The sequence below is a fragment of the Castor canadensis genome, chromosome 3, assembly GCF_047511655.1.
Source record: "Castor canadensis chromosome 3, mCasCan1.hap1v2, whole genome shotgun sequence".
Lineage (NCBI taxonomy): Eukaryota > Metazoa > Chordata > Mammalia > Rodentia > Castoridae > Castor > Castor canadensis.
In genome coordinates, this window is record NC_133388.1 from 33,699,488 (window position 1) to 33,722,004 (window position 22,517).

Here is a 22,517-nt window from a genome sequence, read left to right on the forward strand (position 1 = left end):
TTTTAAAAAAAAAAAATACTTTGCTATCTACCTACCAAGCAGCATATATTTATTATTTTTCCTTAAAGCAAAATATAGAAATTTGTTTGGTGGGGGAGAAGGAGAAAGGAAATGCTAACATACCCAGTTTAAGACTTAGTCCTATTTTTGGCCTATGCTCCTCAGGCTGCTGTTGGTCTGGTGAGTTTTCGTGAGGAATAATAATACCACATGGAGACTCATCCCCAGGAGTGTTTGGTGTTGCATTGCCACTAGCAGAGGAAACAGATGGGGCAGAGCTGATGGGCCTCAGAGTAGGTTTGAGACAAGGCTTTTGTTCTGGTTCTTCTTCTTCTTCCATGGGTTCTTCTCGTTTTTCTTCTTTTTCTTGCTTTTCTTCTTCTTCTTCCTCTGATTCTGGTTCTTGCTTTATTTGTGGCTGTCTACGCCTCTCAGCCTCTTGTTCCATCTACAGCCAAAAAAATTATCTGAGTAACTTTTAAGAGACTTCAAGTTACAATGCTTTTTGTTTTACAGTGTATTTAAAAAATACCTTTTTCTTTTAAATGGTGCTGGGGATTGAACCAAGGGCTTTATGCATGCTAAGCATTCATTCTATCACTAAGCTACATCCTTGCTTCAACATTATTCTTTATGATTAGGAAGTGAACACTTACCCAGAAAGCTGAGTTGAAGCTAAATAGTATTATTAGGTAATGTATTATGTGTTTAAAACATATATTTTAAACATGTTACTATTCTTCAGTGCCTTGTATGTAAGATCTAGGGAGGTAACAAAGATACATAGTAGTCTGAATTCAGAACGAAATAGTTTATTTTTGTATTTTTAAAAAAACTTAGAAATTATAAAAGAAGTTTTACTTTAGAATAGTACAGACAATACATAAAAGGCAACTCATCTTCAGGATGATAATATAAATCATTTTCCTCTCTGTATACTAACTGAAACTAATGGTCACTTAAAAAAGAAAGCAGGAAATATGGAAAAGAATTTAAGAATTAAAGACCTATAGCAAAATGAAAGCTATTTGGAAACGATTAGTAATTAAAAATTAGATAAACAGAGATCATTAACTACTTCGTTTTTTGTCTTCTATATTGTCTGAAATTAGTTTACTCAAGTAAATTTTTACTTTATCAGCAACAACAAAAATTTTCATGTTGGGAAAGAAAGGGATACGTTAACTGGGCACAGAACACACTTCTAATCCCAGCACTGTGGAGACAGAGGAAGGAGGATCACAAGTCAAGGTCAACCTAGACTACATAGTAAGATGCTGTCCCACAAAAAAAAAAAAAAAAAGAGGTGGAACATACAAGAATATTAAAAGTATATAACAGATAAAAACGGAAAGCTGAAATGAAAAATTTATTAGTGTCATACTGTAAAATGACATTCTCTTATGTGCAAAACTACAAGAACCTATGATATAGTCTGTTCCTTTATTAAATAACAAACTACTGACAAAACATCTTTCCTGAGGAAAGGAATCCAAACCAAAAGTCATCAAATGGCACAGCAGGCTGCAAGAAGCACAGTTTTCTTAGGGGTTTCATTAAAAGACAATGACCAGTAAAGGAACTGGTCAATTTGTAAGGTATTTACAAAATAGTTGTGAATCAAGTGATATTAACGATTTCTGTATTAAAAATAAATAGTACTAACAACCTACCACAAAATACCAACTTTCATGGAGTAGTCCTAAAACTGCACATTAAACTACATCCTAATTGGCTTTAAAAGGACACAGGGTTGAAAGAAAATCATCTACAGAGGCAGCATCTCACCCTCTGGAGTTCTGCATCAGGATCTGGATGTCCTTCCGCCAGAAGTCGTTGCCTGATTTCCTCAAGCTCTTCCTTCTCTCTCTTTCTGTCTCGTTCATCTGCTTCCATTTCCTTTTCCCTATCACGCAACCTTTTCTGAAGAGCACTCCCCCTGCAAAAGTAACAGGTTTCAAATTTAACAATCAGACTACTGACAGTACATAGGATGTCTCCAAAAGCGCTTTTTTAATACTAAAAGCCACACACTTAAGGACTAAGACTGTCATGTTTGACATCTATAGAACACCCAAGACAGTGTGCTCTCTACATGTTAATCTGTAAAAAGCAAGCATTGTCTTGTCATTTATCACATGTCCCACTGAAACACTTACACATTTGTATCTTTCAGGAGGAAAAAACCCCTCATTTTGTGCACATTTCACAGTGAATCCAACACATAATTGCATTTTTCAGATGCGAAGTTGTGAGTAAGTATATTAGTAGTACTAAAAACAGTAGCAATTCTGAGGATAAGGATGTAACTCAGTGTGAGAGTGCATGCTCACCATGTGTGAGGTTGTGGTCCCCAGTACTATTAAAAATAAAAAAAGATTACCAGGTGTAATAAGTCACACCTATAATCCTAGTATTTGGGAGGCCAAGGCAGGAGGATCACAATTTTGAAGCTATTCTGGACTACAAGAAAACAATAGTCTATACCAATTAAAATGAACTCTCTCCCTTCCAGAAAAATCTAGGAGCTATGTCTGGTGGTGTATGCCTGTAACCCCAGCACTCTGGAGTCTAAGGCAGGAGAATCACTTGAGCTCATGAGTTGAAGACCAGCCTAGTCAACAAAGAGAGAACTCATTTCAAAATCAAATATAAAAACAAACAAACAAAAAAACAAATACAGAGGCAGGGAAGGGTGTGGGAGTGTGGAGATGCCTAAAAGTAGTAGAGATTAGCAGAAAGCAGATATTCTATTTAGCAGTTCATTGTGTCTCAGAATGTAGAGGGTATGGATTGCCATTTTGTGACTCTAATATTCAATAATTTTACTGATTTTGTGGTATTTTCTGTATCAAAGTCAAATTCCTGGTACTCTTTCAGATTAAGTTACTAATTCCAATGTAATTATTGTGGCTATAATATACTGAAAAATATTAAACGCTTTTATTATGCCTGCACCATGTCAGAAATGGTATGAAGACACTGTCCATATCCTCAGGAAATTTACAATCTGGTTGGGAGATAACAAAAACAATTTTACCGTAATAACATAAATACCAAGGGACCAAGAAGAGGAAGAGCAGGTGTTACAACTAAATCACTTCCCAACACTATCAAAATGGGGAATGGGATGGGAAAAGGTAGGTCAATTACAATAGACCACTCTCAAAATCCTAGAAGACAAAAATCTAGACAGCCCTAAATAGTTCCTATAAAAACTGGACCTATTTAACACATATGAAGGAGAAAAAAAGATTACTTAATATATAGTAGACCCTTCATTCCAACGAGACATAAGTTAAGAAAAACCACAAATGCTCAGGACGCATAGAGTTCACTATGGATACTAGATTCATTTTTCCCATACTAACACCCAACTTCAGCTAAAGGACATCCCCTTTTCAACAAATCTAGGTCCCCTTTCTGGCTTGGGATGATTATCATAGCTTTTACATTACTTTTGGGGCACCTACTTCTTTTTTTTTTTTCAGATGGGATCTCAACTATGTAGCTGGGGCTGACTATGAGCACTCAAGCCTCCTGTCTCAGCCTAACAAATGCTGGGTCTATAGGCATGTTCCACAATGCCCAGTACCATTTACTTTCTTAGGAGACCAGTTTTCACAAAATTAAGGGCAGTGAAATACTCAGCATATCATACAATTTAAACACCACTGACAATTAACACTGGACTTACTGACAGCTTCTCCATATCAACTGAGCTGCTTCAAGTTCAGGAATTTAAATTTTGTTTTTGAAATTTATTCATTATTTTGCGCTAGGCCCAAACTGCATGTAATTAATCCTCAAATAAGGGGTGGGGGGAGTGGCCTTACTGTAGTACTGTCATACTGCATGGGAATTGTTGATTCTAATAGCTAACCAGTACCCACCCCATAAAACAGCGTATCAGAGGTGTGACTTTAAGAAGTTAAGATTTCTATCTTTCTTGTTTCCCTTAAGTAAACTTAAACACTCAGGTAGAAAAAAAAAATTACAGCAAATAAAAAGCTGAAAGTATGAGTTTATACAGCAAAGATTCCTTACCTGTAATATTTGGGATCATCTCTATCATCATCGTAGTCTTCTAAGAATTCTTTTAGTCTCTTAGCCTCTTTAGCCTTTGCATAAATGAAGGACAAAAAATGCAAAATTAACATGGGAGTCATTGAGATTACCTCTTGCCCCTTTCATGGGAACAGCTTTTTTTCCTTATCTGTACCACTTAAAACTCCAAAGTTCTCATGTATTAAGTGTGACTCACAGCCAGATGCCGGTGGCTCACGCCTGTAATCCTAGCTATTCAGGAGGCAGAGATGATGCCAGCCCAGGAAAATAGTTCATAAAAACCTATCTTGAAAAAATGCACCACAAAAAAAAAAAAAAAAAAAAAAAAAGAGCTGGTGGAGTGGCTCGAGGTGTAGGCCCTGAATTGAAACCCCAGTACTTTAAAAAAAAAAAAAAAAAGTGCTCATTACATTAGACATTTTTTCATCTTTTACCAATAAAGCAAGTCAGCTTAGGACATATCTCTGAAGTGAAAACCACACACACATACAGCATGCTATAATAACAATCCTCTTAGCTTTTTTTTTTGAGGTACCATGGTTTGACCTCAGGGCATCATGCTTGCCAGGCAAGCGCTCTACCACTTGACGCTCACCCCCAGCCCAAATATCTTCAAAGTACAAAATTATTCTCAATGAAACCTGTGCACACTGAAAAACAAAACAATGTCATCTTATTGACTGTAAAAAAAAATTTTAATTTCATTTTGTTCATATAGATGATATTACAAGTAGTTTTCAGTAAAATGTAGGATTAAAAATTTAAATCATGTTCATGCATCAACTAAAGCTAATGTCTACTATTAACCCCAACCCAGAAACCCTGTCTACCTAATGTTAAACTGAGAGTAAGGAAATCATAAAAGTATACAGATTTCTTATTTGGAAAATTTCAAATACAAAAACTATTATATCTAATACATATTTTAGATATACATATCATATCTAGCCACTATTATATCAGCATTTACATATAAAGCAAATAATTATTTCATCATGTTAAAGATGGAATTTTTTTCACCTAATTCTAGCTTACTATATTATTCTCTTCCATATCTTCCAGTCTAAGAATGAAAAAGAAATTCTAAAATGGGAGCCTTTATCTCAGTTAATTTTAAGTAATTAACATATTTCATCCAGTTCAAATTTGCCTTCATTTACAGACCTCTCTAAACATCCATAAAAAAATCCCTCCTAATTACCTCCGAAATACTGTGAACACACCTCAAAAGACTCACATATACCTCTTATTGGCTGCCTTTTATAACAATACGTTCACTTACTTAAAAAATTAGGATTCTAGCTCTGCGCTGGTGGCTCACGCCTGTAATCATAGCTACTCACAGGAGGCAAGTATCAGGAAGATTGGAGTTCAAAACCAGCCTGGTCAAATAGTTTGCAAGAACCTATCTCGAAAATACCCAACACAAAAATATTACTGGTCAAGTGATTCACGAGGTAGAGAACCTTCCTAACAAGTATGAGGCCCTGAGTTCAAACCCCAGTACCACCAAAAGGAATGAAAAAACATTAGGACTGTGACTCATTCCTTTATGCCAAGTTATCTAGGCTCAAGGTTGGCAATATGATGGACACTCAAATTTTGTCAAGTGAATGAACAGAGATGGTGGCAATAAGCCACAGCACTTAAATATGTATCTTCAATTATGAAAGTATGGGCGCACAGGAAGATACACACAGTTCGTATTAAAATACAAATGCAGCTTACAACTCTTGAGAAAATAAGAGGAAACTTTCACTTTTACTTCAAGTATTTGTGTTACTTGGACATGCGCAAGTAACTGCTTAACTGGTTTTGTTGTTGTGGGACTAGAATTTGAAACTCAGGGCTTCACTCTTGCAAAGAAGTTGGTCTACTAGCTACACCTCCAGTCCATTTTGCTCTAGTTATTTTGGAGGTGGTGTCTCATGAATCCCAAATTTCGATTCTCCCAATCTCAGCCTCCCAAATATCTAAGATTACAGAAGTGAGCTACCATGCCCAGCATGACTGGATTTTACTTAACGCTCACAAACAAAATAACTGAAAATATTTCTCTACAAAGACAGGTTACAGATTTGGTCATAGGAAATAATCATTTTAAGATGTTTAGTCCCAATGTCACTGATGACATTTCTTCACCAAATTCTATTTCTTTTTGGGGGGCAGTATTGGGGTTTGAACTCAGAGCTTTGTGCTTGCTAGGCAAGCACTTCCATAACTTTCAAACTAAGAATGAAAATGAAATTCTAAAATGTAGTTTTTGTTCCATTTCAAGTTAATTTTAAGAAAATGAAATTATTTTAAATAATTCTACAAGAGTCTATTATCTTGGAAACCCATAGTATCTATCTAGTTGCTGCAAGCACTCTTATAGTTACTTACAAAAATTCCTTCTAATTTTGTTTCAAGAACTGTTTGAAGACTCCTAACTTCAGTAAAGTTTTTGGATGAATAACCTCTAAACTGGCGATAAAAGAAAATTTCATATGCTGGCAAAGACAGAACACGTGGAACATACCACTGATGTAAATACTATGACAAAATAATCATCAGTTTACTCAGTAACTATATCAACTACTTCACTGCTTACACTTTATCAACTGTGTAAATGTAAAGATTAAAACTCATTTTATGACTATCATGTAAAGAGAATATTATAGTAACATAAGGAAAAACTAATTGATAAGTGTTTCATACATATAAACAGTACTTTTATCAAAATAGTTCTCACCACACTATTTGCTTCAAAGACAGTATCAATTCAAGAATCTTTCAGAATCTTCTAATTCTCCAACATGTTATGATATACTTCCTTTGGGGAAGAGGATAACTAGAAATTGAATTTGGAGTCTTGGGCATGCTCAACTGTTCTATCCACTTAAGCCAAGTCCCCAGTCCTAGACTTACTTTGAAAGTATGAAAATATAATTATACGAGCAGTAAAAATTTGAGAAAGAAAAAAAAAATCTATGCACAGTAAATTTGGCAGCTTAAAATACACAAAAAATTGTCAAGTGGTAGAGTGCCCCAGTATTGTCAAAAAAATATTAAAAAATACATGAGTTATCCGTTGACTTAAAAAGCTTACACATTTGAATTAAAGTTATTTCTACTGAACAGTAAGATTTGATCTGTTATTACCTGAAAAATCACTTAATTTTAACCTAGAATCTTACCATTTCTCTTCTTCTTTCTTCTTCTCTTTCAGCCTCTTTCTCATATTCCCTGGTTTTTTTCCGTTCTCTGATTTCCCAATTCTTAAGGCGCTAAAATTAAAATTTCCAAAGCTTTAAAACTTTACACAAGGAATTCTACAAAAGTTGACTAACCTGCTATATATACCAAGGTTTGAGATTACAAAAGTTTTTAATCAATTTACCTCTTGATAAGCAGCTTCTTTCTCTCGGAGTTTCCGTTCAAGTTTCCTTCGTTCATATGCATCTTCTTCATCCTCTTCTCGGTCTCGCTTCTTGTCCTTCTCTCTTTCCCGCTCCCGTTCTCTTTCTCGCTCTCTCTCGCGCTCCCGTTCTCGCTCTCGCTCCCGTTCTCGCTCTCTTTCTCTTTCCCGTTCCCGTTCCCTTTCTCGATCTCTGCTCTTTTCTCTGAAAGATTGTTAAAATAATGTTGGTCAATCTCTCCTTTAAGGACCATGGTAAAGGTAAAGGACAACATATGCTACGAAATAATATACAAGGTCAAAAGGCAAAATTTAGCATTCAATTTCTGCAGAACTGTTAACTACTATATTTATTACAAAGACATACAAGGCATTAGAGATATGGCTCAATGGTAGAGCATTTGTCTAATATATAAGGCCCTGAGTGCAATTTGAAAAAAAAAAAAAAAAAAAAAGACAAAGACAAGCTATTAATTCTACCATGGTGCTGGCAAGTATGTGGTGAAAAAGAGACATATACAATTATTGCAGTAGTGAAAACTAGAACTATATGTATCAACATTAAAAGTTCTCAAATATTTAGCTGTGAACATGGCTCAAGAATATAGAGCCTAAATTCAAACTTCAGTACCCCAAACCAACTCTCAAAATATTTAATTCACAATAAAGCAACACTGCAAAATATATATGATGACTGATCTAATTAAATCCATGTATGTGTATACAACAGTCATTTAGGGATACATTTATTTCATAAAAATAACCAAAAAAACCCAAAACACAAAAAATAAACCCCACAAAAAACTGATTTTATAGCATGTCAAATTCTCACAAACGGGAGAAACAAAAGGAAGGAGGGATTTTAATGCTCCACTTAAAGCCAACATGGTTTAAGGATCACAAATGGACCTCTCTTTAGGTACAGTCTTTTGTTTTTCGGGGGGAATTATTTGTTTGGTTTTTTGGTGATGCTCCTAGGAAATGATCCCAGTGACTTGAGCAATAACACAACAGAAAACTGTTAACAGTAACTATGTATTCTGAAACAAATTTGAAAAGATGACCTTTTCTTTTCTCATTCAGTTTTTTCTTTTCATTTTTTCTCTACTAAGTTGTAGAGCACCATCCTTACAAGAGAAAGGCCCTGGATTCAATCCCTAGTACTGCAAAAACAAACAAAAATTTCTAACCTGTAATCCAGGTATTCAAGAGGTTAAGACAGGAGGATCTAGAGTTGGAGGCCATCCTGGGCTACATAGTGAGACCACTGCCCAAAAATTGTTACATTCATCAATGTTATCCATGTATGTAAGGTCAGACTAATGTAATTCATCGCATAAATGTAAAAGGGTTCTAGAGAGAGTTACTCTATAATTCTAAGCTATTGGAAATGATAATATCTATAAAGTCATACCTTGATCGACTCCGATCCTTATTACGATCTGAGCTCCTTTCTCGATCCCGGTCACGATCTCTTTCTCGATCCCGATCTCGGTCTCTCTCCTTTGTCCGGTCACGGTCCCTATCCCGTTCTCGTTCCCGCTCCCGTTCCTTCTCCTTTTCTCGTTCACGTTCTCTTTCCCTTTCTCGTTCCCGTTCTCGCCTTTCTCGTTCCCTTTCACGCTCCCTCTCTCTTTCTCTCCGTTCTTTCTCAATTTCCTGTCTTTCTTTTTCCTTTTTGCCTTTCTCTTCTTCCAGTTTCTAGAAACCAATAAAAGCACTTTTAGAGTTAACTCTGTTGCTCTAGTATTTGGACTATTCCCGGCGCAATGCCCAATACTAGGAAGAAAAAATATCAAACCACTGGTACTTAAATATTAAATACTTGTGGCTTTACTGAACAAATTATACTGAAGAAATCACAAGACTAGATTTCTTGCAAAACCATATACTCTAGACAGGCCAGGAATCTTCAATCTTGGATGATGGGAGATTGTGTCAAGTGTGGCTGGCCACTAAATGATTACACAATAACTAAAATAACCATGAGGAATGTGGCTTATAATAATTCATAGACAATCACATTGCTAAAACGTAATTCATGCCTAGTAAGAGTATCTGTAAATCAATGGGAGTAATGATAATAATTACAACTCTAGACTTCCCAATACCTCCCATTACCTAAAGGTTACCAGATGAGGGTTTTTAAAGGGGAGGTGGAGGAGTCAAGTTACTGTAATGCAACATGTTCTTTCCTCCAGTGGTGCCCACCCTCCAAAAGAAACAGACTGAATTCAGAAAATAACCACCTTCTAATCTATGGAAATATTTACTCCCACCATTACAAGATGGACAGTCCATCAGATACAAAAACGTGGAAAACCACTCACTTCAAGCATACTGTACATAATTATAATATTTAAAAGCAACATTATTTATGCCCATTATTCCTGTAAGAAAATAAAAATATATTTACAATGATAAATCCATCCTTGGAAGGAACGATTGTGTATTAACTTACAGATGCTGTGCTAGGACATGGATCGCCAACACTGGATTAACCTTGCCTACAAGCTATGCTTCTGGGAGGAAGAGCAAGTACATGGTTCACAAATAAACCAAATAACAAAGTCAGACCAAGTTTGTACCCTAAAAGATTACCAGTGTACCACAAGGTTTCTACCCAAACTCAGCAGAAAAAAAAAACAAAATAAAACAAAAAAAGCAAAACCCCAAACATGTGAAACAAAAAACACATTTATCCCTTTGGTTCCAAGTTTAGTTTCACCAAGATGAAATTTAAACTGCAATAATAAAATGCGCATTTTTCTTTTCTCAGTCATGTAAAGCATTTAAAACAACTTTAAAAATCAGTCTTACCTGTTTGATACTTTTTCTCTTGCTCATGGACCAGAGAACTGATAGAGGATTATGAAAGGAAAACTAATGTATGAGGCATCAATATATTCAGATGCTGTGCCAATCTAAATTAGAGTAGAGTGCAGGCAGAGACAATACTGAATAGATTGAAATTACAAAGGGAAGAGATAAGAAATGGTAGAAAGAAGACAGAAACTGGAAAGCTATTAAAGGGGCTAAATCTCATTACTGAGATAATTCTAATGGAATATAAAACTTATACTTGCAAAATAAGACTAAACTACAGTAAACTTACCTCAGTGTCATACACTTACAAAGAAATTTGTTTATTTCTGAGATAACAGATACTTACAGATTATTTTAGCTGTTCCAATTTAATTTTGTATAATCCTCAATTTTTTTTACTCTTGCTTATTGTTACTTTTCTCATATGAAAAACAATGTTTCAGAAATTATATCAAAAGGTGAACTCTAAGTAAATGAAAGTGAGTCAATCTCATCAATACTAAATGCTTTTCTAAAAACGTTTTATATATGCTATATATGTGTGGGTACATGTATATGCAAGTATATATATATAAATATATAGCATATATGTGTGTATTTTTAAAGAAAGACTGAAAAAAGAGAAAATGGAGTCTAAAATAAATGTAAGAGAGTAATGAAGATGAAGAGTAAGAGACAGATAAAAATATCATAAATCTTACCTTATTCTCTCTTCAGACTCATCCGTGCTGTAAATGGACGCCCCCTGCCACGCTGATACCCTCACAGTCTGTGGTTATTTAATAAACTCATACCAAAACATGCAAAGGTTCACTGAGCTCATTTTTATTTTTATTATTACTAGAGTTTCCGATACCCCTTTAACCGTACCACCCAATGAGAACTTTTGTTTTTTTATTTTTTAAAACACATTTTGGAAATTCAAAATATCCTCCCCCTCCCAGTGAAATAATACTAAGGCAATGAAAGGCCTAATTCTTACAATTCCAGAAGCAATTATCTTTTTTAAAAAAAATATAATTTGCTCATAATTTACCAATAACATGACAGAGTTAAACAAATAAATAAAAACAAAAAGGGGGTAAACCACACACACAACTGTATACCATTTTTAAGCTTACTCAGTTCTGAATTTGAGTATTCAACCTAACCGGAAGTATTTCTCTACCAATGACTTCCCACAAACCACTATTTTCACTGTCTCAAAATTTTGGAAGTTACTTTTGTGCTTTCAGACACGAAAAGCACTGTGTATGTGAGTTATGGCTGGACATCCGGACAATAGGTGTTAAGCAGCACTAATTCACTGGCATTAACTATCAACTTGGGATTTTGAAGGTAATGAGAGAACAGGAAAGATGCAATAAAGATAAAATGAACATGTAACATTTCACTGAACTAAAGGTCTCTCAATCTATGAGTAAGAACCAGTAACAGAATCAGTAACATTATTACCTCTAACATCAAAATACATTTCATGCAGTGTTTGCATTTCACCATCTGTAAGCACCACCTTCAATACCAGCAAACATTCACAGATGCACTGTCATTGAGAGAAGCTTTAAATAGGCAAAACTCGTGAGTGGGATTTACTACAAACAAATACCCATTACCAAGCCAGTTACCCCTTTGCATATTTTTCTGAGGGGGCATCCATAAATATAATAAAAAACAGAAGCTCATACTTACATCCTATTCCTTGTTACTTTCCAAGCTGAGAGTTTCATCTTGCATTAGTCACCATATGATCTCTATCATAATGGTGGGGGTCAATGAATAGATTAGCTTTATGGGAATTTACAGTTCTTCCATGCATCTATAATTTGGTAAGTCTGGTAACCACTGATCTACTTTTTAAAACTTCCCCCACTCAACTTAAATCTATACGAATATAAATCTTAAATTTTAATCTCAGCTCTAAAGGTTTTCGTAAGTTAAATAACTGTCCCCAAAAGTACACTACACTATATGTATGTTATCCTGCTGCCCCCTTGAATCTATTTAAAATCTGACCTTGATGTTTACGTTGAAATCTAATAACTAGCTTTTGTTCATACTACAGTGAGATGACTGCATAGTCTTCAGTAACTGAAAAATTAAACATGGTACGTCAAGGACCACTTTAATATGGTATTAGTCTTCTGGTTCTTTGTTTCTACCTAAACATCAATTAAACCTATAAAAAGCATATAAAATTATATTCTAATGTATGGTTGATTTTCTTGTCTGTTTGCTTTGAGTTCTGTAAAAAGTCTAGATTGGTATCAAGTGAAAAAACAAGAATACTACCTTGTGTGTGTCTCTGAATTTGCTGATCTCTCGGGATATCAGATCTCTTTTGTCTTCTTCCATTTCTATGGCATTTATATCCTCCTAAAAGACAAGGGGAATGAATGAAGATCAAGCTACATCAATATAACAAGATAAACATTAGATACTTTTTGTCTTACATATTAAGACTGAATAAGTAAAAATGACATCAACAGTCAACAGTATAAACAAAGCTAACATTATGAAGTTAAATAATAAAAATAATCATGGACAAGAATCACAAATCTGGCATTTGTAAGTACATACAGGAATTATTAAAGCCCACAATTTAAACGAACCTTTGTGATGAGTGGATAAGGGATCAGTGGGGCCACTGGAAATCTGCGGAAAATCTGCGGAAAAATCCAAAATTTTTTTAAAAAACAGAGCTCACATTACCCTGCAAGTCAATGCCCTATACATTTATAATACAGCATAAATACTTGGGATATTTTCTTGATTTCAAATTACTTGATAATAAAAATGACTTCCTTCTCTTAAAAATCCATCTTCTATCACCCACCATCTCTTTTCTATCCAAAAGACCCAAACAACAGAATAAGGAGGTTTCATGGTATTCAATGTCTTCTAAGAAAAACAATTATGCTTTAAAAAATTTGCCTATAATTCCTGCCAAAGAACAGTGTTTCTATGAACCTTTCATTGCAATAGATGCCAAATGTCTATTTTTCTTGTTTCACATTGATAGAAGAAGAGGAAGAACAAACTCTATTAGTTACCATCACCAATAGACTGCACCTCAACTGGACAGGCTTTTATGATCAAAGTAAGAAGTCAAGTAATGAAAACTTATTTGGGCAAAATCAAAACTGAAGAAGTTAAAAGAAGGCACTAAATTCCTCCAAAATAATGTGAACTGTCACAATTACCTGATAACTAATCATAATACATACATTTCATAGTACTTTTGCATAGCATATACAATCTATGCATTTAAAATATTTTCATTTTTATAGAACACTACAATGTCAAATGAAACATTTCAAAAGTGAAAAGCACTAGAGTAATATCATAAAAAAAAAAATAAATCACAGAAATGACTGTGATCAGAACACATACGTCCTCTTTCTTTTCCTTCTTCTTCTTCCTGGGGTGAGAGTCAGATTCCTGAGAAGGGGCATTTAGCTCACTGGAGTATTCACGTATTAAAACTTCAATGGCCCCTTTAATCATCTGATCTCTTCTCTTTGTTTCTTCGTCCAATGCTTCTTCATCATCATTAGTGACAGTTTCTGGTCTGGCATTCTTAAAAACCAAGACAAGTTCAGGGGAAGAAAAAAAAATCAAAGAAATGAAAATCATGTTAACACGTGTATTTTTCTCTAAAATATCTTAGTCCTACTAAATACAGAATTGATTTTAGTGATAGCTACTATGGCAGATAAATAAAACCATGAACACATTAAATAAACAAAAAATACTACTAGATTGCTTTACACTAAAATATAAGTATTAGAGATGTTAGGAACTGAAATGGTTTCTTTTACCCTCTCTTCTACAATTTCTTTAATGAAGGAAATGCTCCTCATAAAAAACACATACAATAAGGAAAAATGAACTCTCAATACTGCCAACTCTTTATTTATCCCTCTTGCTTGCACATGTAACTTTACAAAAATAAAACAGTTCATGTAACGTACTCATAAATAAGTGATTTGTTACTCTATTATTTAAAAGAAAAGCTTTGATTGTTAACTATACCTCTGTGGGGAAAATTTACGGTCTTCTAATGTGCTGTTATTTCTATCTACATGAGAGGTTCGGTGGCTGAAGTTAATTAAGTTAAGAATACAAACACACCCAATTAATACAATGACTAACTTTGGAAAATTTCCAGTTACTCTCTAGTCTTCTCTACTAAAAACATGGAAAAGGACAAAAGTATGACAAAGAGGCAACAAGATAAATATAAAAAAGTTCATGTACAAAAAGTTTATTTGTAATTTAAAGTATGTACCCACCTACATATCCTCATATTAATATACTTTGTAAATATATGCTTTTTTATATATTCCCTTTCAGAAACATACTCTTGCATAAGTGTTCAGCTTAGTCACAACTCTGCTAAAGATGAGTTTCATGTCTTACAGTTATTGAATAATCTAACCTACCAGTAATTTCCAAACTCAACCACCAACATTCTCAAAGTTCTTTCCAAAGAATATTCAACAAGCCTTTATTTCTTAAATTAATTTGCTGAACAAATTCTAATTCAGAGCATACTGTTTAACATCATTAGAAGGCATAAAATTCAGAATTTAAAAAAAAGAACTTTGTCCTCAAGCATTTACCAATATAGGGGTTATGAAGCACAAAATGTCAATATATGGTATCTAATATCATAAAACTACGCACACTGAGTTTTTTACTTTCTCAAACCTGCCTGCTTAGTCAGTATTCCTTGGCATCTTAGATAAAGACAAAGTGTATTATACAGACTATAAATAAGATACTAAAATATGTATCAATGTAGTAAACTTGTAATTGCAATGTTCCTTACTTGAAATCGATAATATAAAGTAATAAGGTCTTTACTTCATAAATCTGTCACTAAAATCTCTTTGCTGATAAACGCTGCTCATTTAAAGGTTTTATATGAAAGAGAACCCTTCAGTAACACTGAGACCTTCTATCTTGTGGCACATATGGCAATTCTATCCAAACTCCCTGTTGGTTATTTTTTTGAGACATAGTCCTGCTATGTATGTAGCCTAGTTTGGACTCAAAGTCTGAATCTTCCTGCTGTAGCCTCCCAAGGGTTGAGATTATAGGTGAGAGCTACAACAACTAGCTTCCCCAAAGTCTTACCTAAACACAGACAACACTTTGGGCTGGGAGGGGAGGGGGCATGGCTTAAGCAATAGAGCACTTGCCTAGCATGTTCTAGGCGCTGGGTTCAATCCTCAGTAACCAACTTCCTCTGCCCTCCCCCAAAAAACCCCACGTGATTAAGAAACTACCCAGTCTACAAAAAGATATAAACAATTGCATCCATGCAAATATAAGCAGATTTAAAGCTTTGCACTGGCTAAACAAAATTGTGCATTTCTTTAAAGTGATTTACTTTATTTTCAATTTTGAGGATAAAATTTGTACAAACTGAAACACCTAAAAATCAATGATTATGTCCAATAAAAAATGAGTCCAAGCCAGGCGCTGGTGGCTCTTGACTGTAATCCTAGCTACTCAGGAGGCAGAGAACGGGAGGATCAGGGTTGGAAGCCAGCCAGTCAAATAGTTCACAGGACCCTATCTCAAAAATACCTAACACAAAAAAGGATGGTGGAGTGCAGACCCCAAGTTCAAGCCCCGGTACCACAAACAAACAAACAAAAAAGCCTATATATATGGAAAGAGTCTGACTGAGAAAACTTGAAGATAGGGTAGATGAAGGCTACATGAATCAAGCGACACGCTAATTTTAACTGTGGACAGAATTTCAACAGGAAGCTTGGATGGGCAACAAGGACTTGAGATGTCAGCAACACAAAGGAATTTTGGGGGGCACATCGATTGGAATGTGCAGAAGAGAGAAAAGGAAAGCTAGAAAGGTGAAATGAAGTAAAACTTGAAACCATGCTAAAAAATACAGCCTTATTTGCTTGGCTCAAGTGGTTGAGCAAGACACCAGCAAGCACAAGGCACTAAGTTTGAACCCAACAACTGCCAAAACAACAAAATCAATACTGAGTTGGGGGTATAGGTCATTGTTGTATAATATGCCTGGTATGTACATGTGAGACCTGGGATGACTCTCCAGAAATGGAAAAAAATACATCAATACTCCAGCATGGGTTTGACTTAACAATGATTTGACATAATTGTATTTCTACTTCATCAATGTAGGCAGGGCTTTAACAGGAAAGTAAAACCAAACACAGGAAATCAGTTAATGTATTAGTAAAAATCCAAGGAAAGAAAAGGACTATGTGGGATAAAAGTTCTTTATAAAATAACATTCAGAATGTAATACTGTATTTATGAAAACTATATTCAGGGCTGGATGAGTGGCTCAAGTGGTAGAGCACCTGCCTACCAAGTGTGATGCCCAGTTAAAATCCCAATGCCACCACAAAAAAACAAACCCAAACAAACAACAACAAAAAATTCATCCGCATAAAAAAGGGTCTGGAAGAATATGCCAACCAAAATGTCTATAGGTATGTATAGTGATAGGGTAGTATTTAATTTCTTCTTATACTTAGCTTTTTTGTACTTTTTTTAAACAAAGAACATCAGTGCTTTTATATATTCATTTTTTGTTTTGTTTTGGGTGGGACCAGGGTTTGAACTAAGGGATTCATATTTGCAAAGCAGGTGCTTTACTGCTAGTCACAACTCCACTACATTTTTGCTTGGGGACCTCTGAAAATATTTGCCTGGCCTCCAACTGTGATACTCCTGATATCAGCCTCCCAAGTAGCTATGATTATAGGTGTGAGTCACCAATACCAGGTCATACAATCCAATTTCTATCTTAGAAACTAATGAAAGCTTCATAAGAACAAAAGGTGATTTTGAGGAAAGCATACCAAGCATGAGGTCCTGAGTTCAAACACCAGTGCTGCCAAAAAAAGAAGCTGGTACTGGTGGCTCCCGCCTGTAATCCTAGCTACTCAGGAGGCAGAGATGAGGAGGATCAAGGTTCAAAACTACCCTAGGCAAATACTTCACAAGACCCTATCTTGAAAATACCTAACATAAAAAAGGTTGGTAGAGTGGCTGAAGGTATAGGCCCTGAGTTCAAGACCTGGTACTGAAAAAAAAGAAGGTGATTTTGGTTTTTTATTTGTTGGGTAAGAAAGATAATAATAAATCTATGTTAGATCTGTTCAGTTTGAGGTGTTAAAAAGGAACTAAGAGTGGGGAAAAACAATATATACTCAGGTTTAGGCTTTGTTTTTACTTGTTGAGGTAATAAATAAATCATTAAAACACAATATACAAAAAATTCCTTTCTTCTCACTTAAGATAGCCTTAAAAAAAAAAATTGGCCTGATTAATCCGGGTACATAAAGTAGAAAGGCTTATTTTCATTCATTTTAGAATTTGTGTACTTCTAAAGAAAAGGGCAACTAAAAAATATTGTGTATGTTAAAATATATTTTGTACTTACTTACATAGCTGCCTTAATGAATTAGCTGTCTGGAATAGTCTGTACCAGTGATTCCTGGTAAATTAACCTTGTCCAGCCTCCCTTACTACCTTCATCCCAACCTGGAACAAGCAAATCAACAGTCATCCACCCACTGTGGGTAGATAAAACACTTACAATAACTACAAACTATAAAACACACTCCTGCATTTAAGCCACAAACACATTATTACAATGATGATGATCATGGAGTCCCCATGTTAGATTCATTTATAATGGGAAGTATTTACACTGAAATAGCACAGCTGGCTTAGGGAAATTCACACTGCAGAAAAACATACCCCATTAGAAGCTTTCTTCTTTGCTTTCCATTCATCTAGTTGTGCCTTTGTCTTTGCATCAACTTTAACAAGTAGCTTTTTCTCTCCAATCTGCAGGTCATGCAATAATCTGAGTGCACGAAGGGTAGATTCAGGCTCCTTATATTCACAGAATCCAAAGGCTAGTGGTGAATATAAAGAATTAGTGAAATATCAATGCAATTATGAAAAGTAAAAAAAAAAATTCTGGAAAAATAAAATCATTAAAGACAAATGTGTGTACAAGGATTATCAAAGTTATGATGCCACCCCTGTCCTTGACTTCCTTTTGATAATTTCACTTTTAGCACCTTCAAAAAAAAGAGACATAGATTTTAAAAAGTCAGATGAAAAGAAAGTTAGAATCAAGCAATATGCTACTTCTTAAAACATTTGATAACATATTTAGCAATCAGTGAATCATCACTCAAATGATTATTTCAAAAATACTTCCTAACACAGTAACAAACTGCTTGCATGTTAATAAAGCACTTTTGACCTCTGAGATGTTAAACTAAAGAAATATAGATCTTTCAGTAATCTTTGTTTTTCTTTATTTTATTTTATACCTAGTCAACCTCACTTTTCTTTTTCTTTTTTCTTTCTTTTTATTTTGGGAGGAGAGAGAAACTGGGGTTTGAACTCAAGGCCTGGATCTTGCTAGGGAAGTGCTCTGCCAGTTGAACCAGGCCCCAAGCCCTTTTCTACCTTAGTTATTTTTCAGATAGGGTTTCACGGTTTTGCTTAGGGCTTGCCTTGGACCACTGATACTTTTACCTATGGCCTTTCACATAACGGGGATCACAGATCTGCACCACCATGCATGCCTTACTGATGAGATGGGGGGTTCTTGATAACATTTGCCTGGGCTGGCCTCAAACCTCAATCATCCTAATCTCTGCCTCCAAAGCTGGGATTACAGTTAGGAGACACCATGCCTGACACTTTTTTTTCCCCCACAGGATCTGACTATGTAGTCCATGCTGGTCTTGAACTCACAATCCTCTTGCCTTAGCTTCCTGAGTGCTGAGATTACAGGCAAGCACCACTATGTCTGGCATAAAGCTCACTATTAACATAACATATTAAATAAAAATAGTAAAACAAAATTGAATTTAAAAATAGCAATCCAAGCACTCAGGAGGCTGAGTGCTTCAAGGCCCATGAGTTCAAGAGCATCCAGGGTGACAGAGTGAGTCTCTAAACCAACCTAAACATTGAAAATAAATCTAAGTATGTACCTAATTAATGACATAATCACACAGTGAGGAACTATTCAAAGTGATACTGAAACAGAAAATTTGACCATATATATTTTGTATGATATGTCCTAAGGACAAAAAGGCTTGCCAAAAAAATCAACCAGCAATAATCACACTGGCAACAGTGTTGCTATTAGTCTGAGAATGCTGCATGTGTAATGTGAGATAAAGCAATTCAGTATTTAATAATTTATCACCAACACTGTCCCTGTCAAGGAAGAAGACTAAAAATTCAGATATGACAAAAGGAGTTACATAATTTTTTTTTTTTTAACAGTACTGGGGTTTGAACTCAGGGCCTACACTTTGAGCCACTCCACCAACCCTTTTTGGTTTTTTTGAGATAGGGTCTCACAAACTAGTCCTCAGAGTTGGTTGGCTTCAAACTGCAATTCTCCTGATCTCTGCCTCCTGAATAGCTAGGATTACAGGCATGAGCCACCAAAGTCCAGCTAAATCAAAATCTCTTAGGGTTGAATCTGGTGTGCATTAGAAAACCAGGTACAATTATAGTGTCCAGACTATGATTTTAAAAAAACAGTATAGACAAAAGGAACTAGAATTCCTTGAAGAAATTACAAATTGTGCCAGGTGCAGAGGCACCGAGCTAATAGGATGCAGAGGAGAGGGAGGATCCTGGTTTGAGGCTGGTCTGGACAAAAGACCCTTTCTCAACCAATGGATGGACCTAGTGGCATGCCTCTGTTATCCCAGCTACAAGGGAAGCATGATAAAGAGGATCAAAGCCCAGGCTGGCCCAGGCACAAAGCAAGACCCAATCTCAAAGTAATCAATGCAAAAAGGGCTGTAGAACTGGGCTCAAGTGATAGAGTACATGCATAGCAAGCACAAGGCCTTGAGCTCAACCCTCCACTGCTGGCATAAATAAATGAGTAAATGAATAAAGATGAATTCAAAGATTAGGGCTGAAAAACTACTACATGAGCAGCTTGGAAAATCTTGTCATGCCAAATAAGGAAGATATCAATCGAAGTAATGGTTGTATCACAAAGAACCACTAACGATGCAAATTACATAGGCAACTTAAGCCACCTCAAGCTTTTAAGTAATAGGAATTACAATGAATCAATACTAAATATAGGAATATTGACTATTCTTCAGTTAAAAAATAAAGTAACAGGGCTGAGGGTATAGCTCAGTGGCTGAGGTTGTACCTAGCATGCACAAGGCCTTGGATTCAATCTCCAGTACCTCGACATTAAAAAAAAAAAAAACCTCACCACACCAGAGAACGCTGAAATACCAGCTTACTCCTTTCAGAAATAAGAGTCAAAGCCATTCATTCTGTCTTTCCTATATCAACTATGTCTCTAGGTACATACATATTAGACACAGACATAGACAGAAGTTTCTCCATATGTAAGTATTATACAAATAAATGAAGGATTGTTATATATTTAATGAGCGATAACACAATACACTATAACATACTATTCTGTGATCCCCTGACAAGTGATTTACCTATTGACAATCAATAGATATTATAAAAAGGGGAGGTGGAGAAAGGCAGCAAAAACTCAAATCTAGTCAAGTATCAAGATACAACTACCAGTTTGTTTGAGATAGGGTTAAAAAAAAAAAGAGAAAATACAGCAGAGAAATTCATGGCAAATTATGCTAGTGGAGCTAAGACAGGTGAAAGCAAATTTAAGAAATGCTACTGAGGGAATGACAAATGACCCAATTTCTTCAAAAAATAAATTGTAAAGGAAATGAGATGAAAAGACTTAAAACTATCGATAATTAAAAATAATCAATTCCCAATTAAAAGAAGTATGTTGATTATGTATAGATCATGAATCAAATAAACAGTAAAAGAGTGACACAAAACAGTGAATATTTTAATGTTAACTGCATATTAATAATATTAGGAAAAACAATTATTTTAGGTCTATAATCCTATTTTGGATAATTTTTCTAAAGGCCTTATCTTCCCCATTACCACAAAAAAAAAAAAATCCAACTTCCAGATAGGCTAAAAAAATACATATTTAGACATATATTTATTTTAAATATGTAAGGCTAAAAAATACATATTTAAACACACAAAAATGTATGTATACACATATATAGATCATCTGATGCTTTGGAATTGCATTGAAATAATATAAAGGAAACAAATGAAACACATTTGGCCATGAGTTAATAACTGTTAAAGCTGAGTGAGGAGTACATGGAAGTTTATCATATTATCCTAATTTTATACATGTATGAATTTTTCCATAATAAAGTTTTTTTTTTTTAAATAAATGTGCTACCAGAACTATTTATACAGTTCACTTAGAGTGTTTTCATCTGGCTACCCATGGGTTCAATCCCCAGCACAGCCAAAAAAAAGTCTTTGAAGACCAACAGGCCAGGCTGGGGATATGGTTTAATGGTAGAGTACTTATACAAGGCACTGAGCTCAATCATCAGCACCACCAAAAAAACAAAAAGCCAAGCCAGGCACTGGTGGCTCATAGCTCTAATACTAGCTCCTTGAGAGAAAGCAATCAGGTGGATCGAAGTTTGAGACCAGCTCACACAAAAGAGTTAAGAGCCTATTTCAAAATACATACCCAATATAAAAAGGGGCTAGTTCAAGTGGTAGACCGCCTGCCTAAGCAACATGAAGCCCTGAACTGAAACCCCAGTACCACCAAAATAAATACATGAATACAGTAACAGACCATGTGATTATCTGCTCTTCTATTCTTTTTCGAAGTTCTAACTGCTCCCTCTTGATCACAGAGTTACACTGACAGACAAAAAAGACCCTTTAAAATTAAGAAACCAGTATTGAGTAATTTTTACTTTTTCCTCTTCTACTTTTCATCTTTTAATCTCAACTCTAAGCTAATGTCTTCTCAATTCACTTTTAAATACTATTCTAGTAAAACAATGAAAGCAAAAATTAAGTGATTTATACTTAGACATTAGTAATGATCTCAACAAATAAGGAAAACACAACCTACCTTGAAGTTTGCCAGAAGCACCTTGTACTCTCTTCCAGCTCAAAACCAAACCACATTTCTTAAAAAAAAAGAAAAAAGAAAAAAAATGACCACTTATCAAAATAAACCAATTTTAATACAAATTATAGCACAATTATATGGGGAGGTAGGGGTACAGACACTGTATAAAGCAAAAAATAAATTACAGTCATACAGGCA

The 22,517-nt window shown here is 35.0% G+C and overlaps 1 protein-coding gene across 1 annotated transcript in view; it reads right to left on the reverse strand.

Annotated features, from left to right (window-relative positions):
• The window catches only part of Rbm25 (RNA binding motif protein 25), a 52,953-nt gene that overhangs the window by 8,196 nt on the left and 22,240 nt on the right, over positions 1-22,517 (reverse strand). Inside the window, exons 5-15 of the mRNA XM_074067610.1 lie at positions 22,320-22,377; positions 18,062-18,222; positions 13,685-13,870; positions 12,904-12,957; positions 12,584-12,667; positions 8,883-9,169; positions 7,451-7,673; positions 7,248-7,337; positions 4,048-4,121; positions 1,789-1,939; positions 124-448 (exon numbers count right to left, since the gene is read on the reverse strand). Coding sequence (XP_073923711.1) covers positions 124-448; positions 1,789-1,939; positions 4,048-4,121; positions 7,248-7,337; positions 7,451-7,673; positions 8,883-9,169; positions 12,584-12,667; positions 12,904-12,957; positions 13,685-13,870; positions 18,062-18,222; positions 22,320-22,377 — 1,693 coding nt within the window. The remainder of the gene's footprint in view (positions 1-123; positions 449-1,788; positions 1,940-4,047; positions 4,122-7,247; positions 7,338-7,450; positions 7,674-8,882; positions 9,170-12,583; positions 12,668-12,903; positions 12,958-13,684; positions 13,871-18,061; positions 18,223-22,319; positions 22,378-22,517) is intronic.